Source organism: Lagenorhynchus albirostris, chromosome 5 (assembly GCF_949774975.1).
Source record: "Lagenorhynchus albirostris chromosome 5, mLagAlb1.1, whole genome shotgun sequence".
In the NCBI taxonomy this organism is placed as follows: domain Eukaryota; kingdom Metazoa; phylum Chordata; class Mammalia; order Artiodactyla; family Delphinidae; genus Lagenorhynchus; species Lagenorhynchus albirostris.
The window spans coordinates 61,777,826-61,803,552 of record NC_083099.1 but is presented as its reverse complement, the minus strand read 5'-3'; the positions used below and the strand labels follow the sequence as shown (position 1 = coordinate 61,803,552).

Sequence of the window (25,727 nt, the reverse complement as noted above, 5' to 3'; positions counted from 1 at the left end):
AAATCCTAGACTTTCAAGCCGACTGGATTCATAGCCCAGCTTCTTCATTTATTATCTAAGTGATTCTGGGCAAGTCACTTGACCTCTCTATGCTCAGTTTCCCCATCTGTGAAATGGGACAACAATAATACTATAGTGCCCACATAGAGTGGCTGTGGGGCTTAAATGGAATAAGAAGAGTGTCTGGCACAGAGTATCTGCTTAATTATTGTCTGTTGAATAAATTGACTCAAAGTCCAGAATTCTAGATAGCAAGTAGCTGAAATTAGGTCAACTGACACAAATTAATCTTCACCTTCCACCATAAAAATTCAATTTGGAAACACACCCCTTGCTTTGGTAAATTTGCTTGATTACAGCAACGTAGTAAGATAAAATAGTTGCCAAAGTTGTTTTTCAGGAAATGGTTTGAGACTAAACTGAAAGCCCTAAACCTAGTAATCAGGAGGGTATCCTGATAAACTGCCTATATGTGTGTTCCTCACGGGGACTCACAGCTCTGGGAGAGAGACCACCATTGTTTTGTCTAATTAATAGAGGAAGGAGATAAGACATGAAAAGGTTGCCTTTTGAAGATATTCAATATTATTTGTGTTCCAGGAAAACCACCTGGGAGTAGTCATTGTTATCCCTGTTATACAACAGAAGAAACCGGGCTCAGAGAGGTTACCCAAGGTCATACAGCCGGTGAGTTGGCAGGGCCAGATTCAAACCCAGATCTCCCTGATTCCTGAGGTCACACTGACCCCTCCCCGCAAGGTGGAGTTCCCAGCTGAGGCTGCCTGGAGCAGAGAACAGGGCTGCCTCAGACTTCTTGTGAAAACACACGGAGACAGACAGCACTCTACCCATGGAGTTTTGACTCATGCTCACCCTCAAGACTGAGGGACTGGTTTTCTCCTGGCTGAGAAGGGTCTCTGGGTTTACAGAAATGTACTCAAGATCTTAGAGAAAAATGGAGACCCAACTTACAAGAGAAGGAAGCAGACACTGCCACAGATCCACCACCTCTTGTGCAAAATGATCTCAGATGCCCTTCACCTTGGCTGGGGGACATGCCCCATCCCCCATCCCGTCGCTCACAAACACTAAAGGCAGAGACGAAAGTGCCTGCCTTCACACAAGAGCCACTTGTGGTTTCCCTCCCCTCTCAGCACACCACTTGGGAGGGCCTTTCAGTTCTCATAACGCAAGTGACTTTGTTTTCTCTGCCACAAGTTATAAGGGGCAGAAGGAGGTGTCTACTTTGTTGCCAGAGCCTGCCCTGGAATTAGCCTTGCACCATTCGGAAGACCCAGCCTTGCTGAGCGCTGAGCCTAGCAGTCCCTTGGCGAGGCAGCGATACTCCCTGGCTCCCCAGTCATGTCCTGGCAGCTGTCTGCAGTGGTGGTGCTCTTCGTGTCCCTGGCCGGTGAGTGACACACATGACTTTCCATGGTGACCCTGCCACATCCGGTCCTATTAAATGTAAATGCATTCTAGTGCCAGTGACCAAGGTGGGGCAGGACAGATTGGAGATGGCTGTAGTGGCTTCAGCTACTGTGGGTATTTGACTTGGGAATGCCTCTTTATTACCTTACGTGTGGAGCACACCTTCATTTTCTTTTCCAGAGGCTTTCACAGTTTGGACTTGTTTTCCATGAGTCAGGCAGAGTAGCTGTCCACCCTGGAAGACAGTGACGCTGCCCCTGGTTCCCAAATGGTCTGTAGGCACCTGATTAGGGAGAGTTTGTACAAATCTCTTCGATTTAAGAGATGGAGAACTGAGCCAGGGCTTAGAAATGGGGCTCTTGCCAAGAGCCTGGGGAAATCACGTCATGCCTTGCTTTTTCTGCTTTTCTTAAATGGAGCGCTATGTGTATGTTATGTAACAGCGAGTTGTGAAGATGAACGAGATGTGGTCTGACAAACTGCCGTCTCAGAAAGATGTAAGCCAGGGCATCAAAGATTTCTTGTTTCATTACCAGTATAGGTCAGATCAAAGAGACTGTCTGGGAAGCTGAGATTTTAATGATTCTTTTATGTCTGTGCCCCCTGCTTTCACCAAGAACATTTTCTCCCTAGGACGTTGAGTCCTCTTATGTGCTTTATCAAGTTTGCTGGTTGATTCACAATTCCTTCCACTACCACTGACTTGAACATGTGAGGGAACTAGCTCTGTCCACATGGCCTCACTAACACGCTCAAATGGGAGACACAGCTGCACTTGAGTGTAACACGAATTGTCATGAAAGTTGGGTGAAAGGTCAGGCCAGCGACCCTAATCCAGGCTGTTTTTCTTTGTGCCACACTTTCAGAATTAGAGTTTCACATTCTTTTGGAGGCAAAATGAAAATTAATCATTATATTTAGCAGAGCAAGCCAATAAAAATGCAGAAGATCTCAATGTAGCAGTAACCCTCAGTGACCTGTCTGTGGGCACCAATTCAATGGCTGGCAGACGACTGGTGGATTCAGGAGGGCAATGAACGTGAGATAAATGCACAGGCAGGTGGAAAGGAAATGCCCACGTTGCCCTTTCGTCTCTGAGTTGTGCATTCTTAGAGGTGAACATGGGCGCTCAGCTAACAGATGGCAGCCCTGAGATTTGCACCCAGGAAGTTCACCTTCGGGGTCCATGCTCTGCACTTCTGCACTATACTTCTACATGCATATGTTCAAGAAATACTTGTTGAATTGCATGTGAGCAAAAACCATTCGACATTTTGCTTGGAGAGACAAAGCTTTTAGGTAAGCTAACTATGTAATCTTTATACAGTCACTTTGCTTCCCTGATCTCAAATTCGAACCCCATAAAATGAGGAGATTTAAGTTTGTATCAGTTAAGTTTAGGTTCAGCTGCACATAAGAGACAAGCGTCAAATAGTGAATTAAACAAGATAAGTGTTTGTTTCTGTCTCAAGTGAAAACAAGTCCAGAGGAATTCAGACCAGGTCTGTGTGGGGACTCATTCTTGTGGACCCACCATCCAATGTGTGACTTCCACCTGCAAGGTCTCCTCATGGTTCTAGATGTCTGCTGGAGCTCCAGCCATCACATACACATTGCAGCCTGATTAAAGGAGGAAACAGGAAGGCAATAGAGAGGCCCCCTAGGTGACTGAGCTCCCTTCAAGCAACCTTCCCAGAGGCCCACATAACCCTACCACTTGTATTGCTTTGACTTGAACTCAGTCACATTCCTACCCATCTGGAAAGGAGGCTTAGAGATGGGGGGCTTTATTCCATGCAGCAAGTGCTCAGCTTAAACTCATGGCTCAGTTACTAAGGAAAAAGGAGAGACTGGATTTTGGCGTAGTCAGCCAGCAGTCTCTGACACAGGGCTAGAGCCCCTTCTGCTCAAGGGTTTTCTTTGAGTCTCAAGTCCCACAGAAAACTGACAGAGGCAGGATTTACATCTCTCTGCTAAAAGGCCTAAGATTAAACTGTGAAACTGTGAGCAGAACCTTGTCAAGGGCCCACCCCTGCTGCCCCACACATCCAGAAACCGTCTTCCTGCCGCATCCAGCTAGGGCTACCTCTGCTGCCCGGAGAGGTGCCAGAGAAAGTGCTCAGGAGTTAAGCTCGACTCCCTGCCCCTGGACATAGCCACAGCACTCCATCTACTCCCCAGCTGTGCTCCTTAGACTTCCGCAAAAGGTAGCCTCTGAGACCTGCCAGGTCTGCTCCCTGCTGGCCCTCCTCCTGACCCCTCCTCACACCCTCCCAAGCTCCCATGATGCTGACTCTGCTGTTCTGCAGAGACATTCCAGGCTCTGAAGCCCCATGCCTTTACACATACTCTTTCTCCTGCCTGTGGGATGCCATCTACTTTCCTGTCTGCCTGAAGAATTTCTCCTTGTGATGGATTCCCCACCTCACCCCATAGGACTCAGGGCCTGCTTCAGTAATAACACCTGGGCTCCCCTGGTGGCGCAGTGGTTGAGAATCCACCTGCCAATGCAGGGGTTCCGGGTTCAAGCCCTGGTCCGGGAAGATCCCACATGCCGCAGAGCAAGTAAGCCCATGCACCACCACTACTGAGCCCGCAAACCACAACTACTGAGCCCACGTGCCACAACTACTGAAGCCCGTGCCTAGAGCCCGTGCTCCGCAACAAGAGAAACCACCGCAATGAGAAGCCCATGCACCGCAACAAAGAGTGGCCCCCGCTCGCCGCAACTAGAGAAAACCTGCACACAGTAACAAAGACCCAATGCAGCCAAAAATAAATAAACAAATAAATTTATTAAAATAATAATAATAACACTTGTCACACCGAGGAGTATAGTCCATTTCTGTGTCTGCCTCACAAGGCTTTGCCCCCCTGAGAACAAAGACCTAACCCCAGTGCCTGGCCTGGAGCTTGGCTCAGAGGAGGCGCCTCTGTATCTGCTGAATTGGGTGTGGTGGGGAAACCAAACTAAGGCTCTCTGGGAAGGCCCGACTGTCTGGGAAATACCTAAAGAAGCAGTCCTTGTGTGGTCACTGGCTTTGCCGGGGCCTGGCCGATGGGTTATCTCTCACTCCTCCTGCGAGTTGTAGGGAAACCAAAACCTTCTCACGCCCCTTCCTGCAGTTCACCATCTAGAGGAATACAAACAAGGGGTTAAGGCTCTGGGGTACTCATTTGCTGAGTCTCTTGAATCCTGGAGAAGAGACGCTGAGGTTCTGGGAGTGGGAGCTTTGCAAATCAGTGTGTGGACTTCAGGCTGTGTTCTTCTGAGTAGAAGGAGAACTGAGAGAGTCTGAGCTGTGCCCTGCCCTTGCTTCTGCCCACTGCCCAGTTTGTGGTTTTCAGACAGACCAGTGAACTTGACTAAACCTCTAGGCCAAAGATCCCATTGAAAAACTATGACCCAATTTTGATCAAGATTGGTCATATATGTGTGGTCATAAACATAGATTTTGTAAAACAGAGTATTTTTCAGAGCATTATTTCCATTGAGTACCTAACAAACATATGGACTTTCTGGGATGTATTTCAATGCACAGCATAGCTACCTCTGTCAAATTTCCATCTAACTGCCTGCCCATCTTTTATACCCCACACTCCTACAGGGAGATGAGGAGAGGAGGGGAGGGACCAGAGTAGAGAAAGAGAAGAATATTAGAACAATATTTCCCAGACTTGTTTAATTGTAACACACTCTGTTACTTTCAGTCACTTTTGTTCCTGCCACCTACCAGCCCAGGCTCCTGTCCGCCTCAAGGTCACATACCATATGGAGACACCATCATCTCCAGGCACCTCACAAAGACTTCCTATATACCAAGCACACTTGACAGTGTACCGTGAGTCTTCTTGTCCTGTTTGGGGTGCTGTGCGTTCATGAACGGCCAATGTGCTTTTTTCCCTTACTTGAGTTCATTCATCACTGCTGAGAGAGGAGTTCTAATTGCATTATGAGGAAGGCTCCCCCTTTGAAAGGGTGTGCTACTCAGTTGAGGAAATTCTACTCAGTTGAGAAGATTTGCTTTAGTTCATAAGCATAAGCTGTACACAGTGGGATTTTATCAAGGACCTAATCTTCCAGGAGAGCAAAAGTCAGGTGGTTCCCAGTCTCCTGGAGTTCTCTGCAGCAATCTTTGCTTTTTACTACAAGATATGCCTAGATACCACATCTGGGAGTGAATTCTATTTCTTCATAGTAATACTATGACCCTAACTGTGTTCCTGTTGGGTTTTTGACCCAGGGAACAGCAACTCAGGTTCAGCCCAAATGAATTATGCAAATAAATCTTCAACAACTGTCAACCTTCATAACAATCTTGAAAGGAAAAATCTTGCTCCAAGCTCTACAGTATGGGCATAAAGGCTCCACGTATGATTTTACAAAGATTGGTGAAGTAAATCTATAGCCCATAAAATCTGCAACTCTCAAATATCATACATTTCAATTGTCCAAGTAAACATTTTAGATACAAGAAAAGACTCTTTAGTAATAGTCTCAAGTAACTTAATGTCATTAATAATGTCTTCTTTAAAGGTTATCAAAGGCATTTTGAACTGATACTTTTGTCTTTCCCATTTTGCAAACCAGCTGTGCAGAAATAATTTATAAGTGCTACTACTGGGCTTAAAGTTAGCCTTTTCTTCTGGAAAATAATCACTGTTTTAGCATGTGGGCCTTTGAAAGACTCTCTGAGGACCACCATTATGAGGGTTTAGTGAACTGGGGTCACTGGAGGGGCACCCTACTCTTCTCTCCTCTGCTTTTGTCTCTTCTCTTACCATTCTTCCCAGTGACACGCACCACCTCCACCCATGCCCAGATCCAAGGGCAGGCTTTGGTTCAGACAGGGGCTTGAGTCTCAGCTTCAAAATTTACTAGTTGTGTGATTATGGTCAAGTTAATAGAATTTTCTAAACCTGAGTTTCCTCATCTGAAAGACAGATAAAGATTAGTACCCGTCAGGGGGTTTTTGAGAAGAGCTGGTGAAATAAGACCCTCAACCTGAGGCCTGCCATGTAGTAAGTGTTCAGTAACTTGGAATTTTTATTGCTATGGGGAAAGTACCCACCTAGAAATGTATTGGATGAAAGGGAGAGATAGTAAAGGTGTTTATGGATGACTTTAATTAGATGTGAAATTCAGGACTTTATAAACACCAGCGTAGAGTGATCTTCTTTCCCTTTTCCCCGTGTTTTTCCAAGTCACTGCTCAGCACCGGGCAGTAACAGCTCCAATGAGTGAAAATACAATGCGTAAACATAGTGAAACCATAGCATTGAAGAGACAGTGCCATCTCTCAGTGTACCTGATCGTAAGCTCCCAAGGGGCATCACCTGCAGTTGTCTAATTTCTGGCTTGCTCTGTGCTTGGAAGGAGACAAGGATAGAACTATTCTGGTTGAAAAAGATTCAGAGGCCTTCGGCCCTGAAGGGATGACCCAGGAGAGAACCTATGACGATAATACACACTCTAGGTATGCTTAATAGTCCAGGAAGGCTTTCGCTCAAACCACCTTGTTTGAACCTATTAATAACCCTAGGAGGTCTACAATGCTGTAACCACCATTTACACATTCAGTTATTTATTCATTCATTCCGTATCCACTGAATACCTTCCATGCACAGGCACTGGTGGTGAAAAAAATTACCCACAGTTCCCACCTTGAGCTTGCTTTTCATCTAGTGGGAGAGAGGCACAATTAATAAATAAACATATAATCAGGGCTGATATTCTGCTGGTACACACTGTCTGGACAGGCTTATTGTTAAATATTTGAATACCGTCCCCTTATATAATTACAAGCTGTGATTAATGCAGTGAAGGCAATGAATATAATACTGTGATGGAGAATTGTGGGGATGGGGAGCTGTTTCATGTGGGAAGGATGGGGAAGACTCTTTGAGGAGCTGACATTTAAGCCAAACCATGAAGGATGGCACACCAGATATATCAGAGCACTTATGGATTAATTTAATTCCTTAGTTGGAAAAGCCTGCGCTACTCTAAAGGTTAAGTAAGGGAATGACAGAAACTGGGGTACATTTTGAAAACTGATGGCGGGGCTTCCCTGGTGGCTCAGTGGTTAAGAATCCGCTTGCCAGTGCAGGGGACACAGGTTCGAGCCCTGGTCCAGGAAGATCCCACATGCCACAGAGCAACTAAGCCTATGCGCCACAACTACTGAGCCTGTGCTCTAGAGCCCGTGAGCCACAAGTACTGAGCCCATACACCACAACTGCTGAAGCCCAAGCGCCTAGAGCCCGTGCTCCACAACAAGAGAAGCCACCACAATGAGAAGCCCACGCACCGCAAGGAAGAGTAGCCCCCGCTCGCCGCAACTAGAGAAAGCCCGCACACAGCAACGAAGACCCAACGCAGCCATAAATAAATAAATTTATTAAAAGAAAAGAAAAGAAAAGAAAACTGATGGTGAAATAAAAAATGGAAGGGAACTGAATCTCTTGTCATTGGAGGTAATTATGCATAGATTGGCGGAACACATGGCAAATATCCAACAGTACAATTCACACATCAGATTAGGGTTTGTACTAGATAATCTTTAAGGTCCCTTTCAAACCTGGGATTATATGATTCTCTGAAAACTATACAAGTCTGTGTAAATCTTTATTACTGTTATTCACGCTGCCCCAGCTCTATCAGGTCATCACAGCAGCACCCTACCCAGGAGCACACTCTATCCAGGAACTGTCTGGATTCACATTTGAAGATGGAAAATGAAGAGGCATTGGCACTTACATATCTAGCTGAGCATGCTCGCTGGGGTGATAGTACCACACCCCACACAGAGAAATGGGAAGAATATCTCCAGTATGCTCACAACCCTGTAAAAACATGGGTGCAACCAAAACGTTAAAATTGTGGCCTTGTGGTAGAATTTTGAGTGACCTTCACTTCATTGTTATTTCCTTGTAAATTTCCCCCAAATCTGAAAAACACATGTTAATTTTTAATGAAGAAACCTTAAAGTGGAGTGGGGGAGGGCTTCACTCATGTGAGCCATTGGTTGGTGTATTAACATTTTTGTTTCCTAATTTGCAGTGATTTTGCATTATGGCGGTCATGTGAGAGCAAAAGCGTTTCCAGAAATCACAGGCTATTCTCCACCTGCAACAGTACAGACCACAGCAAAACCTTGTCTCCTGCAGCCAACGCACCGTGTGCCTCAGAAAACTTTAGCAGCAAGGTCAACAGATGGGCATGTCACCTCTCAGATAGCTGTCACAGCATCCACCTCTGAGACCCTAACCACACACACAACCATAAAAATTCCAGCAACAGCTTCCCTGATAACTGCAGACAGCACCCCCTCCACCAGCCCGACAGCCCACACTCTAGTCACAACCCTGGCCACACCCAACAAGTCACACACGGCTGCTCCAGTCACTGAGGCTACAATCAGCCCCAGCACAGGTCCCAGTCCACCACCATCCACCGTCACCCCGCCAGCCCACAGAACTGGAGCCAGGCCATCGACCGTCAGCCACACAACTGGGAAAACCACCCAACTCAGTAACCAGACCACCCTTCCAGCAACATTGTCCACCACACCACACAACAGCACAACCAGTCAGAAGCCTACTCAACCCACCCACACCCCAGAGCCCACCAACACAACCCACAGAGCCTCGCCTGCCACCATAGCTCCCAGGCCCACCCTCGCACCCCAGCCATCGTCAGCCAAGATTGGAATTTATCAAGTTCTGAACGGAAGCAAGCTCTGTATCAAAGCAGAGATGGGGATAGAGCTGACGGTTCAAGACACGGAGTCGGTAAGTCCGGCGCAGGGCTATAGCACTGCTTCAAAAAGTTTGAGTGGGGAGTGCCTTGCTGAAAATGAACGTTCCCCTGCATCCTGTATCTGCGGGCTCCTCTTTCTCCAAGGTGCTCTGTTACGAGGTGGATCTGTTTTAGAACACATACAAAAATAGACACTGATAGCGACTGTATGAATGAAGAAAGGCACACACCAAAATTTTAAATATGCACACCCTCCACTTTTAGCCACCATGGGCAGAGTGTTGGATGTGGCCAGCATTGACCCCAGCCTGGCCCTGCTCCTCTGGATGACTTCGAAGCCTCAGCAACTTTCCTGTGAAATGAGAGGTTTGCATTAGACGGTCTTTGTGGTTCCAGCCAGCTGTGACATTAATATGAAAAATCCAGGTTAATGAGAAGATTGGAGAGGGTGGGAGTGGGGCTTAGATTATTTGATTGACTGAAAGAATCACTATAAAAATTCTTCCTTTTTTTGCACAGTTTTTATGATTTCAAGTAAAACTTCCACATTTGGTTTTTATTTGAAACAGAAGTACATTAGATAGCAAAACCTTTCCTGTAGCGCCCAACATGTTTGCTTGAACAAAAATTAAATTCTACACGGTTTTTCAAGAATATACCTGCCATGAATTATCTATCGAGGAACTCCTCTCTGTGAGAGCACTCCTTCTTTAAAAAAAGTCTTTTAAACATAACAGTTTGGAAATGAGAGGTGTCTTCCAGGGACTTTGAAATTCTCCAGTGAACACCCACTAGCCTGGAGTTTCAGGCTCAATTACCAGTCTGTGCTTCTGGTCTCCCAGCTAGAGTTTTTTTTGACATTCCATTGAGCCAATCTATTTTATTTGGTTTAGGTTTTTTCACCTCAGAAATACTTCAACATCGACCCCAATGCAACCCAATCCTCTGGGAACTGTGGCTTCCGAAAATCCAACCTTCTCTTGAATTTCCAGGGCGGATTTGTGAATCTGACATTTACCAAGGTGAGGCTGAACTCCTTACACTAACCTGCTCTAGCATTGCTTTCCCTGTCCCTCACCCTGGGGCCCGGTGGTGCAATCCCACACTTTAAGTTCCAGGGGAAACAGACCTCAGAGCCTTTCGAGATTTCTCTGATAAGAATGAGGGTCATGGAGACGGAGAGGAGGCAAGTGTCGACATCTTCCGTTTGCTTTCTTCCCTCTTCAGCCTCCTCTGTGCGGCCCAAGAAGGGCTTTGATGCCTCTTGAGAGAGATGTGGCCTTGGGGAACCTGGCCGAAGTGCCATTTGCAAACCACCCCAAGGAGGAAGCTGTACCGATGAACAGACCCACAGAAATGCCCAGTGGGCAAAAAGAAACAGGATTACTCTGAGACCAGAGTCAAATGTCACAATAGGTTCTTTCCAACCACAGAAGGCAAAATTCAGGGACTAACCGGGGGCTGCGTTTTCCAGGCCATATCCTGGAGTGGGGTAGACAACTGAGTAGAGTGGAAAAGCATGGTCATGAGATCAGAGTCTTGGCTACAAATTGGACTCTGTTCTCCTTTTGACATCAGGCAGGCAACTTAATCTGTTTGAGGTTTGTTTATTTGTTTGTTTATCATTTGAAAAATGGGGAAAAGAATGAAAGATCACTCCCGTAAAGAGCTTTGTTCAGTACATGGAACGTGGATGCTCAATAGTCACTGTGGCTGTGATTACAGTGACTGAAAAGGACAAATGTCTTGGGAACACAGTGATGGTCAACCCCCTCTCAAAGGAGGCTTGCCCCTCCTTGGTCCAAAGTGTCTTTCAAATAAGCCAAGAGGAGCCTTGCAGCTGGGACTCGGTGTGGGCCTTCTTCTTACCTGTCTAACGTGACCTCTGAAGTTAGAGGGTCTTGGTTAGCAGATCTTGGAGAGCAATGAGCACAGACTTTGGGATCAGACAAATCAAGATTGACTCACAGCCATAATACTTACTAGCTGCGTGACCTTGGACTAGTTGGGGCATGTTTCCTCATCTACAAAAAGGAACTAGTTATAGCTACTTAGTGGGACCCTTGGGAGAATTAGAAATGGTATATGTAAACTGACTAGCACAGTGCGTGATACATGCAACGGCCTTTATTGCATGGAGTTATTATTATTGTTAATGTTATTGACTTGGTCTCATAAGCTTTTTTTTTTTTTTAACTGGAGTATAATTGCTTTACAATGTTGTGTTAGTTTCTGCTGTACAGTGAAGTGAATCAACTATATGTATACCTATATCCCCTCCCTCTTGGACCTCCCTCCCACCCCACACCCCCATCCCATCCCATCTAGGTCGTCACAGAACACTGAACTGAGCTTCCTGGTCTCGTAGCCTTTGTCCTTCTCATGATACTTTTCTCCTTAAGGTAGAAATGCCCCTGAGAAGTTGGTGGTTTCCTTTCAGTACCAAATGGAAACAAGCATAGTCCTTCACCAGAAGAACACTCAGGGCAGAATAAACGCTCTGTTCCTGCACAACTGAAGTTAATCTAAAAAGGTGTCAGGGATTTTTGGAAAGTCACTTTGGCAAAATGGCAGAGGATAGGCATAAGCATTTATGCTTTAGTCTAGGGCTTGATCCCACCCAACCCACTGCCCCTGTGAATAATTGCCTACAGAAAGGCGTCAGGAACCTCCAGTGTCTGTGTGGGGCACACGGTGACCACTGCTGCCGGGCCGCAGGCAGAATGAGTGTCTTGGCACCTTTCGATGTCTTTCTTTACTCCTTTCCTCTGTCTCCTGGAACGATGCCTTCAGGCTGGGCTCTGTTTGACCAAGCTCCACCCAAGTGCCGAATGCCAGCCGTTCTGGAAATCCTCTGTGCCTCCAGGGGGTGGACAGGAAATGAGTGTCCAGTAGAGCTGGAAGGACCAGCAGGGCTCCCTGCCCCCGACACCTTCGGGAAGGAGCAAGGTGAGCCGCTCTCAGTCCACGGCCCCAGGTGTTGCAACAGGTGCTTTGCCTGAGTCTCACCAACGAAACTCACCTTATTCATTCCACTGCCAGCACCAAAACCCGGAGCAGGCACCCTTAGCTATGCCCCAAGAGAAAGCAAAAAGGCTCATAGAAAGTAAAAGTTCCCCCCAGCCTTAGCCCTTCTGGGGAATTTATGCATTTTAAAAGAGAAGTTGTTTAAGCCAGAGCAGTGGCCACAAATCCAAAGATTACAGGGGCTAAGCATAGAACTTAAGGAGTGAAGCAGTGAAAAAGTAAAAATGTCTTTTTCCTTGAAACGGGCAGCTCTTATTTTTTATTTTGACACCTTGGAGGAAGACTTTATTTCCCCATTAAATCTGCATAAGAAAAATGTTAGAGTAAGTGTGAGGTGACAAGCGGCAGCCCCAGTAGTGACGGGACAAGAGGGAGGGGTTGGGAGTACCCGTCTCCCTACCAGCCACTCCTCAGCTCCAGCTGGCGGGGTTGGCGGTGGGGCTGGCATCTAGCCCTGGGGACTGTCACTGTCCTTTATGGTAGGTATTCATTCTGGACGGTGGGGTGTCCTGCATGGCCACTGCCCTACTGTGCCCGTTAAATATTTACACATCACCTCTATCAGGTAGTAATAAGAGACCAGTGTTTGTCCACCCTTATTGTTCAAGAGAAGGTAGAAATCCCAATCTTTTTCTGAAAGCACATGACTTTTTAGTGTTGGCAACACATTTTTTAGACATTTGAACACTCCATTGGTCAAACAAAACGAAACACAGCTGTAGGCCCGCTTTGGCCTGTGGATCCCGGCACTGTGCCTTCTGCCCTAATGGGGGAACTATGTGAAATGCATTTAGGCAGGAAAGATGTCTAGAACCTTCCACAAGAGAAGTGGGCTCAACAATTCAGTCAACCACTTTTCACATGTTGCTACCTTCCACACCAGTGCTTCTCAACAGCAACAGTATTAACACTTGGGTTTAAACAGATAAGTCTTTGCGGCAGGGCCTGTCCTGAGCCTTGTGGGATGTTGAGCAGCATCCCTGGCTCCTGCCTACTGGATGCCAGTAGCAACACCCAACCTCAGCTGTGACAACCCAAAATGTCTCCAGACGTTGCTACATGTCCCCTGAGGGGCAAAATCACCCTCGGTTGAGAACCAGTGCTCTAGAGAAAAAAGAGAGCCTTAGAAAATAGGAATGCATGTTATAACATAATAGATGTTATAAAGACAACCAAGTTGTAGAATGATAACTGGATGCTGATTAGCAAGACTGATTTGTCAGCCAATTTACCAATAAGAATTAACTGAGCACCTACTTTGTCGCCAACACTGAGCTAGACATAACAGGAGAAATAAAAGAAATATAGGCTATAGTTTTAGGTTTCAAATCATGTACAATAATTTGTCATTTTTAATATTGAAATACTGCCAATGGCAGAAACGTAAAGAAAAACTTGCCTCCTAAACTGTCACTTGATGTTGTTGTCAGTCAAGACTTCACTTATCCATATTATTACTGTGTGACCATGGACAAGTCACTAGCTCTCTCTCTGAGCCTTAGTTTCCTCCACTCTAAGATGGGACCAACTAGGACCTATTTTGTTGGGCCACTGTGAGGGTGAACTGGGCTGGTGTATGTGAAAGTGCTGAGCACGGCGTCTGGAGAGGGGGGTTTCCTGTCTCGTTTCTCTCAGTTTCATTTTTTAAAGAACCAAAAACGTTTCCATGTCAATGTCTCATTTGATTAAGGTGACAGTGCTGAAAGCTGTTCAGACCCTTCAGAGGCAAGATAAATATATCTCCTTTCCCCCTGCTCCCCACAACTTCCTTGTTTTAAAGGATATTTTGTTTTAAAAACATCTTTCAGTAACTGTGTAGAGTTTATGTTTCTATTCTCAACACTATCCCTTTCTCATCCACCTGGTTGGAAGGGCAGTGCAAGCCTCCAGCGCCGGCTCTGGGACCTGGGAGAAATCAGTCACCAGGAGAGAGGAGCACCAGGGCAAGGCAGTGAGTTGGAGTCGATGAGGTCTGGAAGTCGAATAGTGCCCTCCCACCTGGTGTTTCTCCAGAGCCTTTCAGGGGCATTCGGAGCCCTCTTAGCTTATAGACTCCTGAGGACTGTTATCAGTGTTCAAATGTTAACACACTCAGAGTGCGCTGTTTAGAACTTGCCAAGTGTGCGGCACCATTTCCTGCCCTGTTTTCCCTTGTGGGGTTCCCTCTGCCTGGAATGCCCCTCCTACCCCTCATTCATCCTTTGAGATGAATTATCAATTCATCTTCACTCTGTGAAGTCTCCCCACCCCAATCCCCACGTCCATCCCAGGTAAAACTGGGACACTTTCTTCTCTTGGTTTCCTGACCCTCCATATATTCCCTGACCTCCATAAATGCACTTACCACACATTTTGCCATCTTGAAGGCAAGTCTTGACTTATTCACGTTCCTCTCCCTAGTGCCCAGCCCTGACTTTATACATAGTATACCTTTAGCAAATGAATCCATAAAGGAGTGAATCTAAATTTCACAGAGAACTCTGGGGCAAGTTGCCAAGAAGTAGACCAGCAGCTCTAAAGAAATAGCCTCTTTGGCCTCTTTTTGTGACATTGAGAGCTGAGGTTTCTTTTCTTTCTTTCTTTCTTTCTTTTTTAACTTTTTATTTTATATTGGAGTATAGTTAATTAACAATGTTGTGTTAGTTTCAGGTGTACAGCAAAGAGATTCAGTTATACATATACCTGTGTCTATTCTTTTTCAAATTCTTTTCCCATCTAGGTTGTTACATAACATTGAGCAGAATTCCTGTGCTGTACAGTAGGTCCTTGTTTGTGATCCTTTTTTTTTTTTTTTTTTTGCGGTATGCGGACCTCTCACTGTTGTGGCCTCTCCCATTGCGGGGCACAGGCTCCGGACACGCAGGCTCAGCGGCCATGGCTCACGGGCCCAGCCGCTCCGCGGCACGTGGGATCTTCCCGGACCGGGGCACGAACCCGTGTCCCCTGCATCGGCAGGCGGACTCTCAACCACTGCGCCACCTGGGAAGTCCTGTGATCCATTTTTAATATAGTAGTGTGTGTATGTTAATCCCAATCTCCCTAACTATCCTTCCCACCCCTCAACACACTTAGAGTTCATTCTCTAAGTCTGTGAGTCTGTTTCCAGAGCAGAGGTTTCTTGATGAAGTCGACAACATTGAACAAAAAAAGGCCTGTTTGCTGTCCACATCCTGAACATCTGTGACTGTGAAACTGCCACGATACATTTTGCAGAAGTTGAGGAGAGGACCCTGGGCCTCACCGTCTTTGGCAAGCTGCATTTCTGGGCAGGCTTGACTGGCTGGCTTGCTCTGGACCCTGTCCTTTGCTAAGGAGAGTGTTTAAGTTCCTTGAATTAAGACCTTTTGAGGAGATATTGCAGAGTTCTCTTTAGACACTGGGGGTGAGGAGCCACATTGTCAGCAGCCATTGGTTCAGTAGTGAGATGGTACTTCTGCAAATGGTCCCTTCACATGGACATGCTATAAGTGCTAAAGTACCATATTCAGCTCTTAGGAGTCCTTGGCCCCCTTTTGTCACTCTCCAACCTCAACCCCAAATGAGAAAAACATCTGGCAGAGAATAACCCCGTGGGTGTCAAAGGAGAACGCACTATAAATTGCAGAATATAAATTGCAGAATGTGTGGCATGTAATTTCCCTTGGGCTTTGGGTTAAATCTGACACCTGCTTGAAGTTCTCAACCTCCCCACCACTGCCTTCCTCTGTATCCACCCCATTCCCGTCCCTGAGAGCTAAAGTTTCAGCCTGGTTCTTTAATCCATAGGGCTAGCTAAGCTTAGCTCACTGGCTTGCTCTCTCTTTCTTTCTGTTTGTGGTGGATCTGAGCTCTAGGATATAGATTAAAAATTATCATTTGAGGGCTTCCCTGGTGGCGCAGTGGTTGAGAGTCTGCCTGCCGATGCAGGGGACACGGGTTCGTGCCCCGGTCCGGGAGGATCCCACATGCCGCAGAGCGGCTGGGCCCGTGAGCCATGGCCGCCGGGCCTGCGTGTCGGAGCCTGTGCTCCGCAACAGGAGAGGCCACAGCAGTGAGAGGCCCGCGTACCGCAAAAAAAAAAAAAAATTATCATTTGATCTCAGTGAGAGAGGTTTACTGGGAAGGGGAAATCTTTTTATTACTGTTGTTAACAACACTAGTTAAAATTTGAGCAAAGACTTTGTGATACGTTTTTTACATGATTCCTTCATTTAATACTCACATCAACCTAAGAGGTAAGTCCTGTTACTATTGTCCCCATTCTGCTACTGAATAAGAAAAAAAATTAAATTTTTGCAATGTTCACCAAGATTCAACAACTTAACCTAGGTTACATGGGAACAGAGACATATTTTTAAAATAGTGTTTAAAAATTCTTAGCAACAGTTTATTCTCCCAAAGAGGAGGTTAACCACTCTCTTTATAACATTTCATAACCAACTGATTTGCTCAGCAACTTTGTTCTTTATGGATGGTGTAGCCCAGGAGTCAACAAGCTATGCCCCCCCAACCCCCGACCAAATCCAGCCACCACCAAAAAAATGTACAGTCTATAAGCTAAGAATGGCTTTTACATTTTTTAATGGTTGGGGAAAAAAAAAAGAATATTCTGTGACACAGGAACTCATATAACTTCAAATTTCAGTGCCCATAAATGAAGTTCTTTGGGAATATGGTCGCACTTATTTGCATATGTGTCATCTGTGGCTGCTTTTGTGCTAGAATGGTGGAGTTGAGTGGTTGCTAGGGAGATCCACAAAGCCTAAAATATTTACCATATGGCCCTTTACAGCAAAAAACTTGCCAACCCCTCATATAGAATAAACTTCAGCTCTGTTACCATTCAAATGGGGCCAAATTCTGAATTTCTGAGTCTAAAAAAAGATGCTTTGCTCTAGTTTAAATAAAAGACAACTTTATTTTCTTTAACACAACTCCACAGAAAAAGTGGGTACCATGGTCTAAATAAGACTCATTTGATATCAGCAGCATACATTATGTAAAACTTGGAATCTCAAGGAAACTAAACATTCCACTGACCTCTTGTTTACAAAAGTTCACCTAACAAATGCTCTTCCTTTACCATGAAGATAGACAGCAGTTCAGTCCCAGTCAACGTCTGGCTAATTTTCACTCAGTCAAAACAGAAGGAAACTTGGATACAGGCTCCGGACTCAGTCCTGTTACATTATGACATAAACTTGCAGTGAGTATGATCACCGCCATCTGCTTTGGAAGGCCTTACCTTGGGCATTAGCCCTATAATTATAGCACGAGTTCTGGTAGAGTAGGAACAGCCCTTCCTGTCAGGGCATACAGCTGGGAGGGCCCATGCTTGCTTTAATGCTTTACCTCCCCTCTTGGAATTCTTAATAATTTTTGATCTTGCATTTTTATTTTGAACTAGGCCCACAAACTATGTAGCTGGTCTTGCCTCCTATAGATGATTATATATAGGCAAATATATTCCAGGGAATGTAAAAGAAAGTTCTTGCACGACAAATTTTTTCTCTATAACCACACATCCCATGAACGAAAGTGTAGAGCAAGATCCCATAGACAAGATCTTGCTTTGCCTCACCTACAAACAATGTGAATCAGAGGTAGAGGCCTACCTCCTCTGAGCTCTTTGTTCTCAGCTGTAAAATGGGCTGAGAACATTTATTCTGCCTCAAGGGGGTTGTGAGGACCAAAGAAGGCAGAAAAATGCACTTAGTAAACTGTAAAACGATTAAAGAAATACAAAGTACCCATTCCTTACAGCGAGGATAGCTCTAGGAGATGCCACAGGAGAGGGAAGACTTCAGGAGGTATCCCATGGAGCTCAGCGCTGGCCCCATCACAGTTCTCCTGCTGCTCTTTAATCAATCTCTTGTTGCAGCCCAAGCAATTTCCAAAAACAAAGCCCTCATATCACTGCCCTGCTTAAAACCCTTCAATGGATTCTGTCTGCCCTTAGGATGGGGCAGGGATTTTATAACAGTGACTGTGGGCCCTGACATACAGGTCTCTCTTATGCTAAAAGGGATCCCAAGTAAAGAATATCCTGGGAATTCCCTGGCAGTCCAGTGGTTAGGACTCTGCACTTTCACTTCTAAGGGCCTGGGTTACTGGTCGGGGAACTAAGATCCCACAAGCCACAAGGCGTGGCAAAAAAAAAAAAAAAAAAAAGAATAACCCGAATAAACTGTATGTAAAAGCAACCCAAGGGCCTGGGTCACAGTTGTTTTTCTCTAAAACAAATGGATGGTCCAAGCACATCATCCAACTTGCCTTTGAGACCCTAGACTGAGCACCTTGAATGAAGCATCTGGGTCTTATTCTTCCCCCAGGACCTAGAGCAATGCCTGGTCTGGAGTGGATATAAGAGAAGTTAAAGGCTAACCAGGTGGCTTGGGGTCATATCTTCACCTGCCAACTATTAGGACTGTGACCTTGGGCAAGTCACTGAGCCTCCATTTCTTCTCCTAGTGCTTGTGGGGATTAAATAAGGTGAGGCACAGAGGTGCCTGCCACACAAGGTAAGAAGTGCCTGGCACGAGGTGAGCAGCCAGTGTGTGGAGCTGCTTCAAGGAACTGTAGGATCTAGAGTTCAGTGCATCGATAGCAGTCACCTCACTGGAACAGTTTGTATTTCTGGAACCCTTATTGTGTAAGCAATCATCATTTCATCTGCAAACAATATATAAATAGATTAGAATGTGGTCAAGATTATTATCGCTAAGTTCCTTTAATGACTACTAAAAGTAATTCAATTTCAGATTCTGATTTTGGTTGCTCTACTAGCGTTTTTGGCAACTCACTTGCAGACAGTTTTCTAATGAATGTTTAAAAGCAATAACACTGTAAATCACCTACTTTAAAAAATAAAAACTCCTTTTCCAGCTTAACTTTCATATCTCAATTCAATTCGTTTTAATGTTCCATACTCTGATTCTCTCAGGAAGTTATAGGGCTGTTTTGTAGGGTTTTTAGTGTTTTTGTTTTTGTTTTTTAAAAAGTACAGTCTCTGGATAAAATGTGGAGCACTGCTTTATAATTCTGAACACAACAAACTGGGGTCTTCTTCTAGGCAACAGCCAGTAATCTCAGGGTTAACCTTTTCTTTCCAGAATCCTTCATGGCCCCATGTAACCATTTTGGAGACATGAACCCATTAATCTATTTAAAGTAATTGATACCCTATCCAGGAAAATCCACACACAATTTTGCATACACTGTTTTTCCCAGGGGGGGTTATGGACCCCATCAAATCCACCCACGGTAGCCTTAAGGATGAGTGGTCTCAGCTTGAATCCTTACCCTAAGATATTAATTACTAATAAGGGCTTAATGTATGCCCCCCCCAACCCATCCACCTTCCAGATGTATTTGCATTATAACAGGGGGAAACTTGGCCCAGCTGAAGGGACTCAAATAGTACCAGTGGAATTTGAATTTCAGGCTCTAGCAACAAGTATGCAATAGAGAAATTTTCAGCCAGGGGCAAGCCGTTACTTATTATCTGTTTATTGTATGATGTATTTACTTCTTTGGAAAATTTCAAACACAGTTGTGGCTCCATACCAACTAACCCAAACCCCTATATCAATGATTTAATAGCTGGAATCCTGCCTAAACAGTCTGTAAACTAGGATCATAAACATAAAAACAGAGATTACCCAAAAGTTGACACACTGCTGTTTTACAGGATGAAAACTCGTATTATATCAGTGAGGTGGAAGCCTATTTGACCGTCTCAAATCCAGGTAAGTAGTTGGAGAAGCCTGTTCTACCAGCGATGATGCTATGTTTCTGGTTAGCCCAGTTTTCACCTGGCTAATATGTGATGCTGCCTTTGAGAAACAGACTGAGAGAGCAGCCAGCAATGTAACTTTGAGGGAACTTATTATTGATACATCTCTGTGTGCTTCAGTCTGCTTGTCTGCTCATGCAGCAAGTTGGCTACATTGTGTCAAATCAGCAACAATAGAGTTGAGTGACTTTTGGACAAATTTGCCGTTAATGGTGAGGTTTATTTTACACTCTGGGAATCATGCATTCATTCTACGAAAGTGTAGCTAGTGCCTGCTAGGTTCCAAGCCCTATAGTATATACTCGGTATCCCTAATTATCTAAACATATAGTCCCTGCCCTCATGGAGCTTACATTATAGAAGTGGGGAGAGGACCGTAAACAGATGCATTAAATTATAATATACAGTTAAATAATGCTAAATTCTATGAGCAAAAAAAGCAGGATGAGGATGGAGAGGACTGGAAGGTGTAGTAGGGAAGCCCTCTGAGGAGAAAGCCCTCTCTGAAGAGGTGAGATTTGAGCAGAGAGCTGTCCCCATTTGGGGACATCTGGGTCTGGGGAAGCTCTTTCCAGGCGGCAGGAACTGCAGGTGCCCAGGCTCTAAGGAGTGAGCTTGCTGGGGCACTCAAGGACCAGCAGGAACCAGTGTGTCCAAGAGAGCAAGTAAAGCAGCCAATGAGGTCTGAGGGGCAGCCAGGCCAGAGCACAGACAGCCTGTGGGTAAGACAGGGTGAGGACTTTTGATTTTATTCTAAAGTGTGAAAAGATGCCATTGGAGGGCTTGGCATAGGGAAATGATATATCAAATTTATATTTATAAAGATTCACTTTGGTTGCTATATGAAAAATTACCCAAAGTAGAGCAAGTTGAAAGAACTCCTACAACGTTCACTTCTAGGAAAGTAATGCTCCCAGTCAAGTTGAGGGAGTTTCTCAGAGGCCTCCGATGTTTCTCCCGAAAGCCTAGACTTCGATAACACACTGTTAGTGAGCACCTCCTCTGTGCCAGGTCGTGTACTAAGAGTTTTCATGTCTCTTTTCTCCTCTTCAAAATTCTTTGGACTGGCTTAAACTTATTCTTTTATTAATTAAGGAACTTATACTAAAGAAACTTGCCGAGAAATGAAAATGTGAAGATATATCTATTTTAAATATTAGCAATATTACATTGGTATTGCTCAAAAAGTTGTTGTCAATGATTATTGGTTAAATGTAAGTAAGATGTCACAGCTGACCTTTTCATATACATTATCTCAAACGAGTCTCCTCATATCGACTGGGGAATAAATATTGTGCATGCTAACATAAAGCAGCTAATGTTATCACTGGATAATGACCAAATTTTAGCTACTAATAGGGTAGTAACGTCTCAAGGGGCTGGAGAAGGGAAAGTCAGACCAGAAGCTAATTGAGAGGCTGAGGGAGGGGAAAAAACAACTCTAGGTCCGCATGCTCAAGGCTCAGGAGTGGCAGCAGGAACTGTCATACTCATAGTAATGATAATTTTCATGTCAATGGTGGCAGTGGTGGTGGTGTGAGTACAGTAGTTAGTCGTAGTTCAGAGGTAGTGACCATGGTGACATTAGCACGAGCAGTGGTAGTAGACTACCCCAGGATATAACACAAGATACAGCAGTGTACATGGATAATTCAGTACATCGTGTAGGACGTTTGAATGTATAAATGCAGGAGTCTGCAGTGAATACAACAGTAACAGGCAGGAGACACAACAGCACAGTAGTCAAGGTAACAAGCTCTAGAATCAGACGGCTTGAGTCCAAATACCACTTACTAGATGTATGTTCTTAGACGAATGTTTTCAACTCCGTCTTCTCATCTGTAAAATGGTGACAGTAGTACCTATCTCAAAAAATTTTTGTGGGAATTAAACAGGAAAATGCACGTCAAGTACTTGCACAGCACCTGAAACACAGTGAGCTGACCCTCTGTGTGAGATGTTATGTCAGATGCAAGTGAACACACCCGCAGCAGCAGGAGAGGAGGGAACTTTCGGACTCCCTCACTAACAGCCCGTGGATGAATTCACTGAGGTCCATAGTCTGGTCCTCAGCCCCGGAAGCCATCAGCGGCCGTTTCTTCAAGGAACCTGATGTTAAACCAAGGTCATAAAACTGATGTATAAAATCAGAATGCCAGTTTGTTCATTCATCATGCTACTGTTTCTTATTATAACTGCAAGGGGACCAAGACAGTTGGGTACTCTGCCAACGAACTTTCTCCCATTCAGGAAACCAAACTATATTCAGAAGGGTGCCTGGTAGAGGTGGAATTAGAGCAAATGGAGTTATTAAATTTTTTTAACATCTTTATTGGAGTATAATTGCTTTACAATGGTGTAACTATTTTAAATGTTTAACCCCATGGGCCTTGAAGCACTCACCTCCTTGAAACGCGTGTGCCTCTCATGAGACAGGGCCAGTCCTTGAGCAGGTCCTTCTCTCCCAGCAGCACTCAGATGGATGCAGATGGGCCTCTGCCTTCTCTATGCTTCCATGAATGATGCAACAACCCCTCCCAATGATGGGCTTGGTCCTTCCTTTTGCTATATGAATGCATTCAGTGTGGTGACATGCAGATACTCTGCTTGGTAACTTTGCATGTCTCTGCTCTGATGCATTATGAGAGCGTGTGATTTTTGTCTCAGAGAACAATCTTACTTCTTTTATTTCTGAAGTTTTCATGGACACTTTTTTGTGCGCAGGCACTGACAATAGCCCCCATTGACTCTGCCCCCAGTGACTTAAAATAACTGAATAAAAGATTCCGAAGAGTTTTTATTTCAATGTTATCATATTCTAATTTATGTGAGATTGCCCCCATATATGGTGAACAGAGCATCAGGAAAAAGTCCCCAAACAGCACCAGGGTGATGTTTCATGAGGCGAAGGTGTCAGAACTGTGGAGAACCACATCTAAGGAAGGCCATTTAACTGCACATGGGCCATCCAGCAACAGCTGGGGCTCAATGGATACTTGCCAGGGTTCTTACATGTTGGTATTTCACCTTTGTGTTTTCAGAGGAAGTTTACCAAGGAATGAAAAGTGCAATGGTGATGTTCGAGACTGTGGCGGGGCATTCCTTCAAGTGTGTGAGCGAACAGAGCATCCAGCTCTCCACCCACCTTCAGCTGAAAACAATGAATATCCAACTTCAAGCCTTTGATTTTGAAGGCAACCACTTTGGAAATGGTAAGTTAAGGGATCATCATGTCACAAACCTAAACTTCTGAGACCCAGGAGTAGTTTCAAGTTGTTTTTTGGTTGAAGCTTTCAAAGGGACAAGAATCACATGAACTTCCTAGAAGAGTATGATTCCGCTAAGCTCTCAGGGTCAAGTTTCTCCGGCCAACCCTCCCTCCCACCGTTGTATGAGTCAATACCAGCCTCAAAATCAGACACTTAAACCCACTCATGTCCACTGCCCTCCCACAGCAGAATACATTCTTCTTGTCTGGCCAAGATACACATTCTGACTCATTTAAACACACACACACACAGTCAATCAATCAAAGAGTGAGAAAACGCCATCAGTAACCTCCCCTGGACAAGCTGTTGAATACTGGTAAACCCAGGTGTCTTTGGAGAACACCTTAAAATCCTGAGTATTAGTGATATGTCTAAAAGTCAAGATTTCAGAATAGATTCTTTCCCACTTATGGAGGGAAAAGAGAAAGTTGTGATCATTCTAGACAGAAATACATTCTGTTGAATCCCCTCTTCTCAAATCCAAGCTGTTCTACCCAACTAGTGCTTCCTCATAATTACTCTTAGTTTCCATGCAACTTCTACTTTGGGTTTTTACCACCACAGAGGGAAGCAGGTTCTAACAAGAAGGCCAGGGGCAGCCCAGGGTGACTTTCCAAAAAAGCCCTTTTCTCCCCACCAGGAAAACAGTATTACAAGGGTTTCTACATTAGGGCAAGAATTGAACTTCAGTTTCTAAAACATCTCTCTCATAATAAGTCAATGACCTTATGAGTACTTCTCAGCTATCAAAAATAGATTTAGCTAAAGGTGTAGCTGTAAGTTAACTTTCTATAACATGAGTCTGATTTCTACTTGAATTCCACTGTAAAGCTGAAAATGTGTCTGGCAGAAAACTTCTGATATACCTGGTGGAAAGCATTCAGCAAAGGCAGTATTAAGTGTCACTTGCCTTGGATCTCCTGATATCTGTAGGTTTGGTCTGAGTCCTACAATCTCTATCTTAATTTTGGACCTTTACCAGAGTCCTAAGATTAAATATTAAAATTTGCTAGTAGGTATTTCCCCCACTCTGTCATCTTGTCTCAAAATATCCAATTTGGGAAACTCTTTTAAAAATTTATTATGAAGGCTTGAAAAACCTCTGTATTTAATCATGTGGTCTTAAAAATAAGGCACTCACTTTCTCTTCCTCCCCCTCAGAACCTGTGTATAGAAGGAAGTAAGCAGGTCTGGGAAACCTCTCGGTGACAGAGATGAGAAATAAAAACCTTTTAGCAGCACACCTGGCCGCTATTAAGCAGTGCTCACGAGGAGATGTAGAAAGCTATCTTTTCATTTTTTCCTCTCCCTCCTTCACCCTCTCATATACATAGTCACAAAACCCTATCAGTTCTACCTCCAAAATATTTCTCTTGTTCATTCCACTGTCCCCGCTTCAGCTCAGCTCCTTATTCCCAGTCTTTGCACCTCAAATTTCACTAAAGGTGCTCAGATGTGAAGTTGTATGTCATCCTGTAAATAATGTTTTCTACCAGAGTAAGAGAAGAGAGAAAAAGGAGCAAGTTGAAAAATAGAAGTTACCATACAATATGGCATTATAAAAGGCATAAGTACAAAAGGCCGTGGGAGCACAGAGGAAGGCATGAGGAGCACAGCGTTGCAGGAAGGGGGTCAGAGAAGTCCTGACAGATGGGTGACCCTTCAACAGGGGCTCGGAGAACCGGAGAGGAATCCAGCAAGTGTAACGCTCGGCCTTGTCAAAGAGAACGGTCATCCCAAACAGTAGGCCCCTGACCCCCTTTCTAAACCCCTTCTCTTTAAAATCTCGGAGCCTGCAAAGGCTCTCTCCAGTACCAGGAGCCCAGGGTGTCTAGCAGTCCCTTCAAGAAGCACAGAGTTTAAATAGAAAACTTTGGCCAGGTGATATGGTCCAGGTCTGTGTCTCCAACCTTGGGAAACCAGGCTCCCGTGCTTACCCTGGCTTGAGAGTCAAGACACAATTCTGATCCTGACCCTCTGGACCTAACCAGTGTTCCTCAAAGTTGGATCTGCCTCCCAGCCGTATCACAATCACCTGGGTCCCACCTCCGACCCGCTGAATCAAAACTGCTTGGGTGCGGGGCCCGGGGATCTGCAGTTAAGACACCCCTTAAGTGATCACGGGCACTACAAGTCAGTCCACTGCAGTGACCCCTTCCCTTCTCATCTTCACCTGTCCATATGTCTGAGGCAGCAGGGACAGATCCCGCAGATCCATCTCTCTCTCAGTTGCCTTCTCTGTGAAGCTGAGGCGGGCAGGGGCAGTATCACTTCCCAGCATTGTGGCCAGCCTGTAACACCTGTTACTCTGACTTCAATTACAGCGGACGAATGCTTCAGTGACAGAAACAGGAGAGAAACCCCTGTGGCCATGGGCCTGAGTATCGCAGGATTGCTTGGCGTTTTGCTAACAGCATGCCTGGTGACCAGAAAGAGGCCCAGGAGAGGATATGAACGCATGTAA

General features: G+C 45.0%; 1 protein-coding gene across 1 annotated transcript; it reads left to right on the top strand.

Annotated features, from left to right (window-relative positions):
• Window positions 1–1,325: 1,325 nt before the first annotated feature.
• On the top strand, window positions 1,326–25,727 carry LAMP3 (lysosomal associated membrane protein 3). The gene is made up of 6 exons (XM_060149251.1): window positions 1,326–1,411; window positions 8,495–9,225; window positions 10,087–10,215; window positions 19,890–19,947; window positions 23,036–23,206; window positions 25,588–25,727. The coding sequence occupies exons 1-6, from the start codon at window positions 1,363–1,365 to the stop codon at window positions 25,725–25,727; spliced, it is 1,278 nt and encodes a 425-aa protein (XP_060005234.1). The 5' UTR covers window positions 1,326–1,362.

Bases quoted from the DNA above. Each gene is read 5' to 3' on its own strand.
- LAMP3 (XM_060149251.1), top strand. From the start codon at position 1,363: ATGTCCTGGCAGCTGTCTGCAGTGGTGGTGCTCTTCGTGTCCCTGGCC. The intron at 1,412-8,494 runs GTGAGTGACACA...CCTAATTTGCAG, and splicing joins GCTCTTCGTGTCCCTGGCCG to TGATTTTGCATTATGGCGGT. The intron at 23,207-25,587 runs GTAAGTTAAGGG...CTTCAATTACAG, and splicing joins AGGCAACCACTTTGGAAATG to CGGACGAATGCTTCAGTGAC.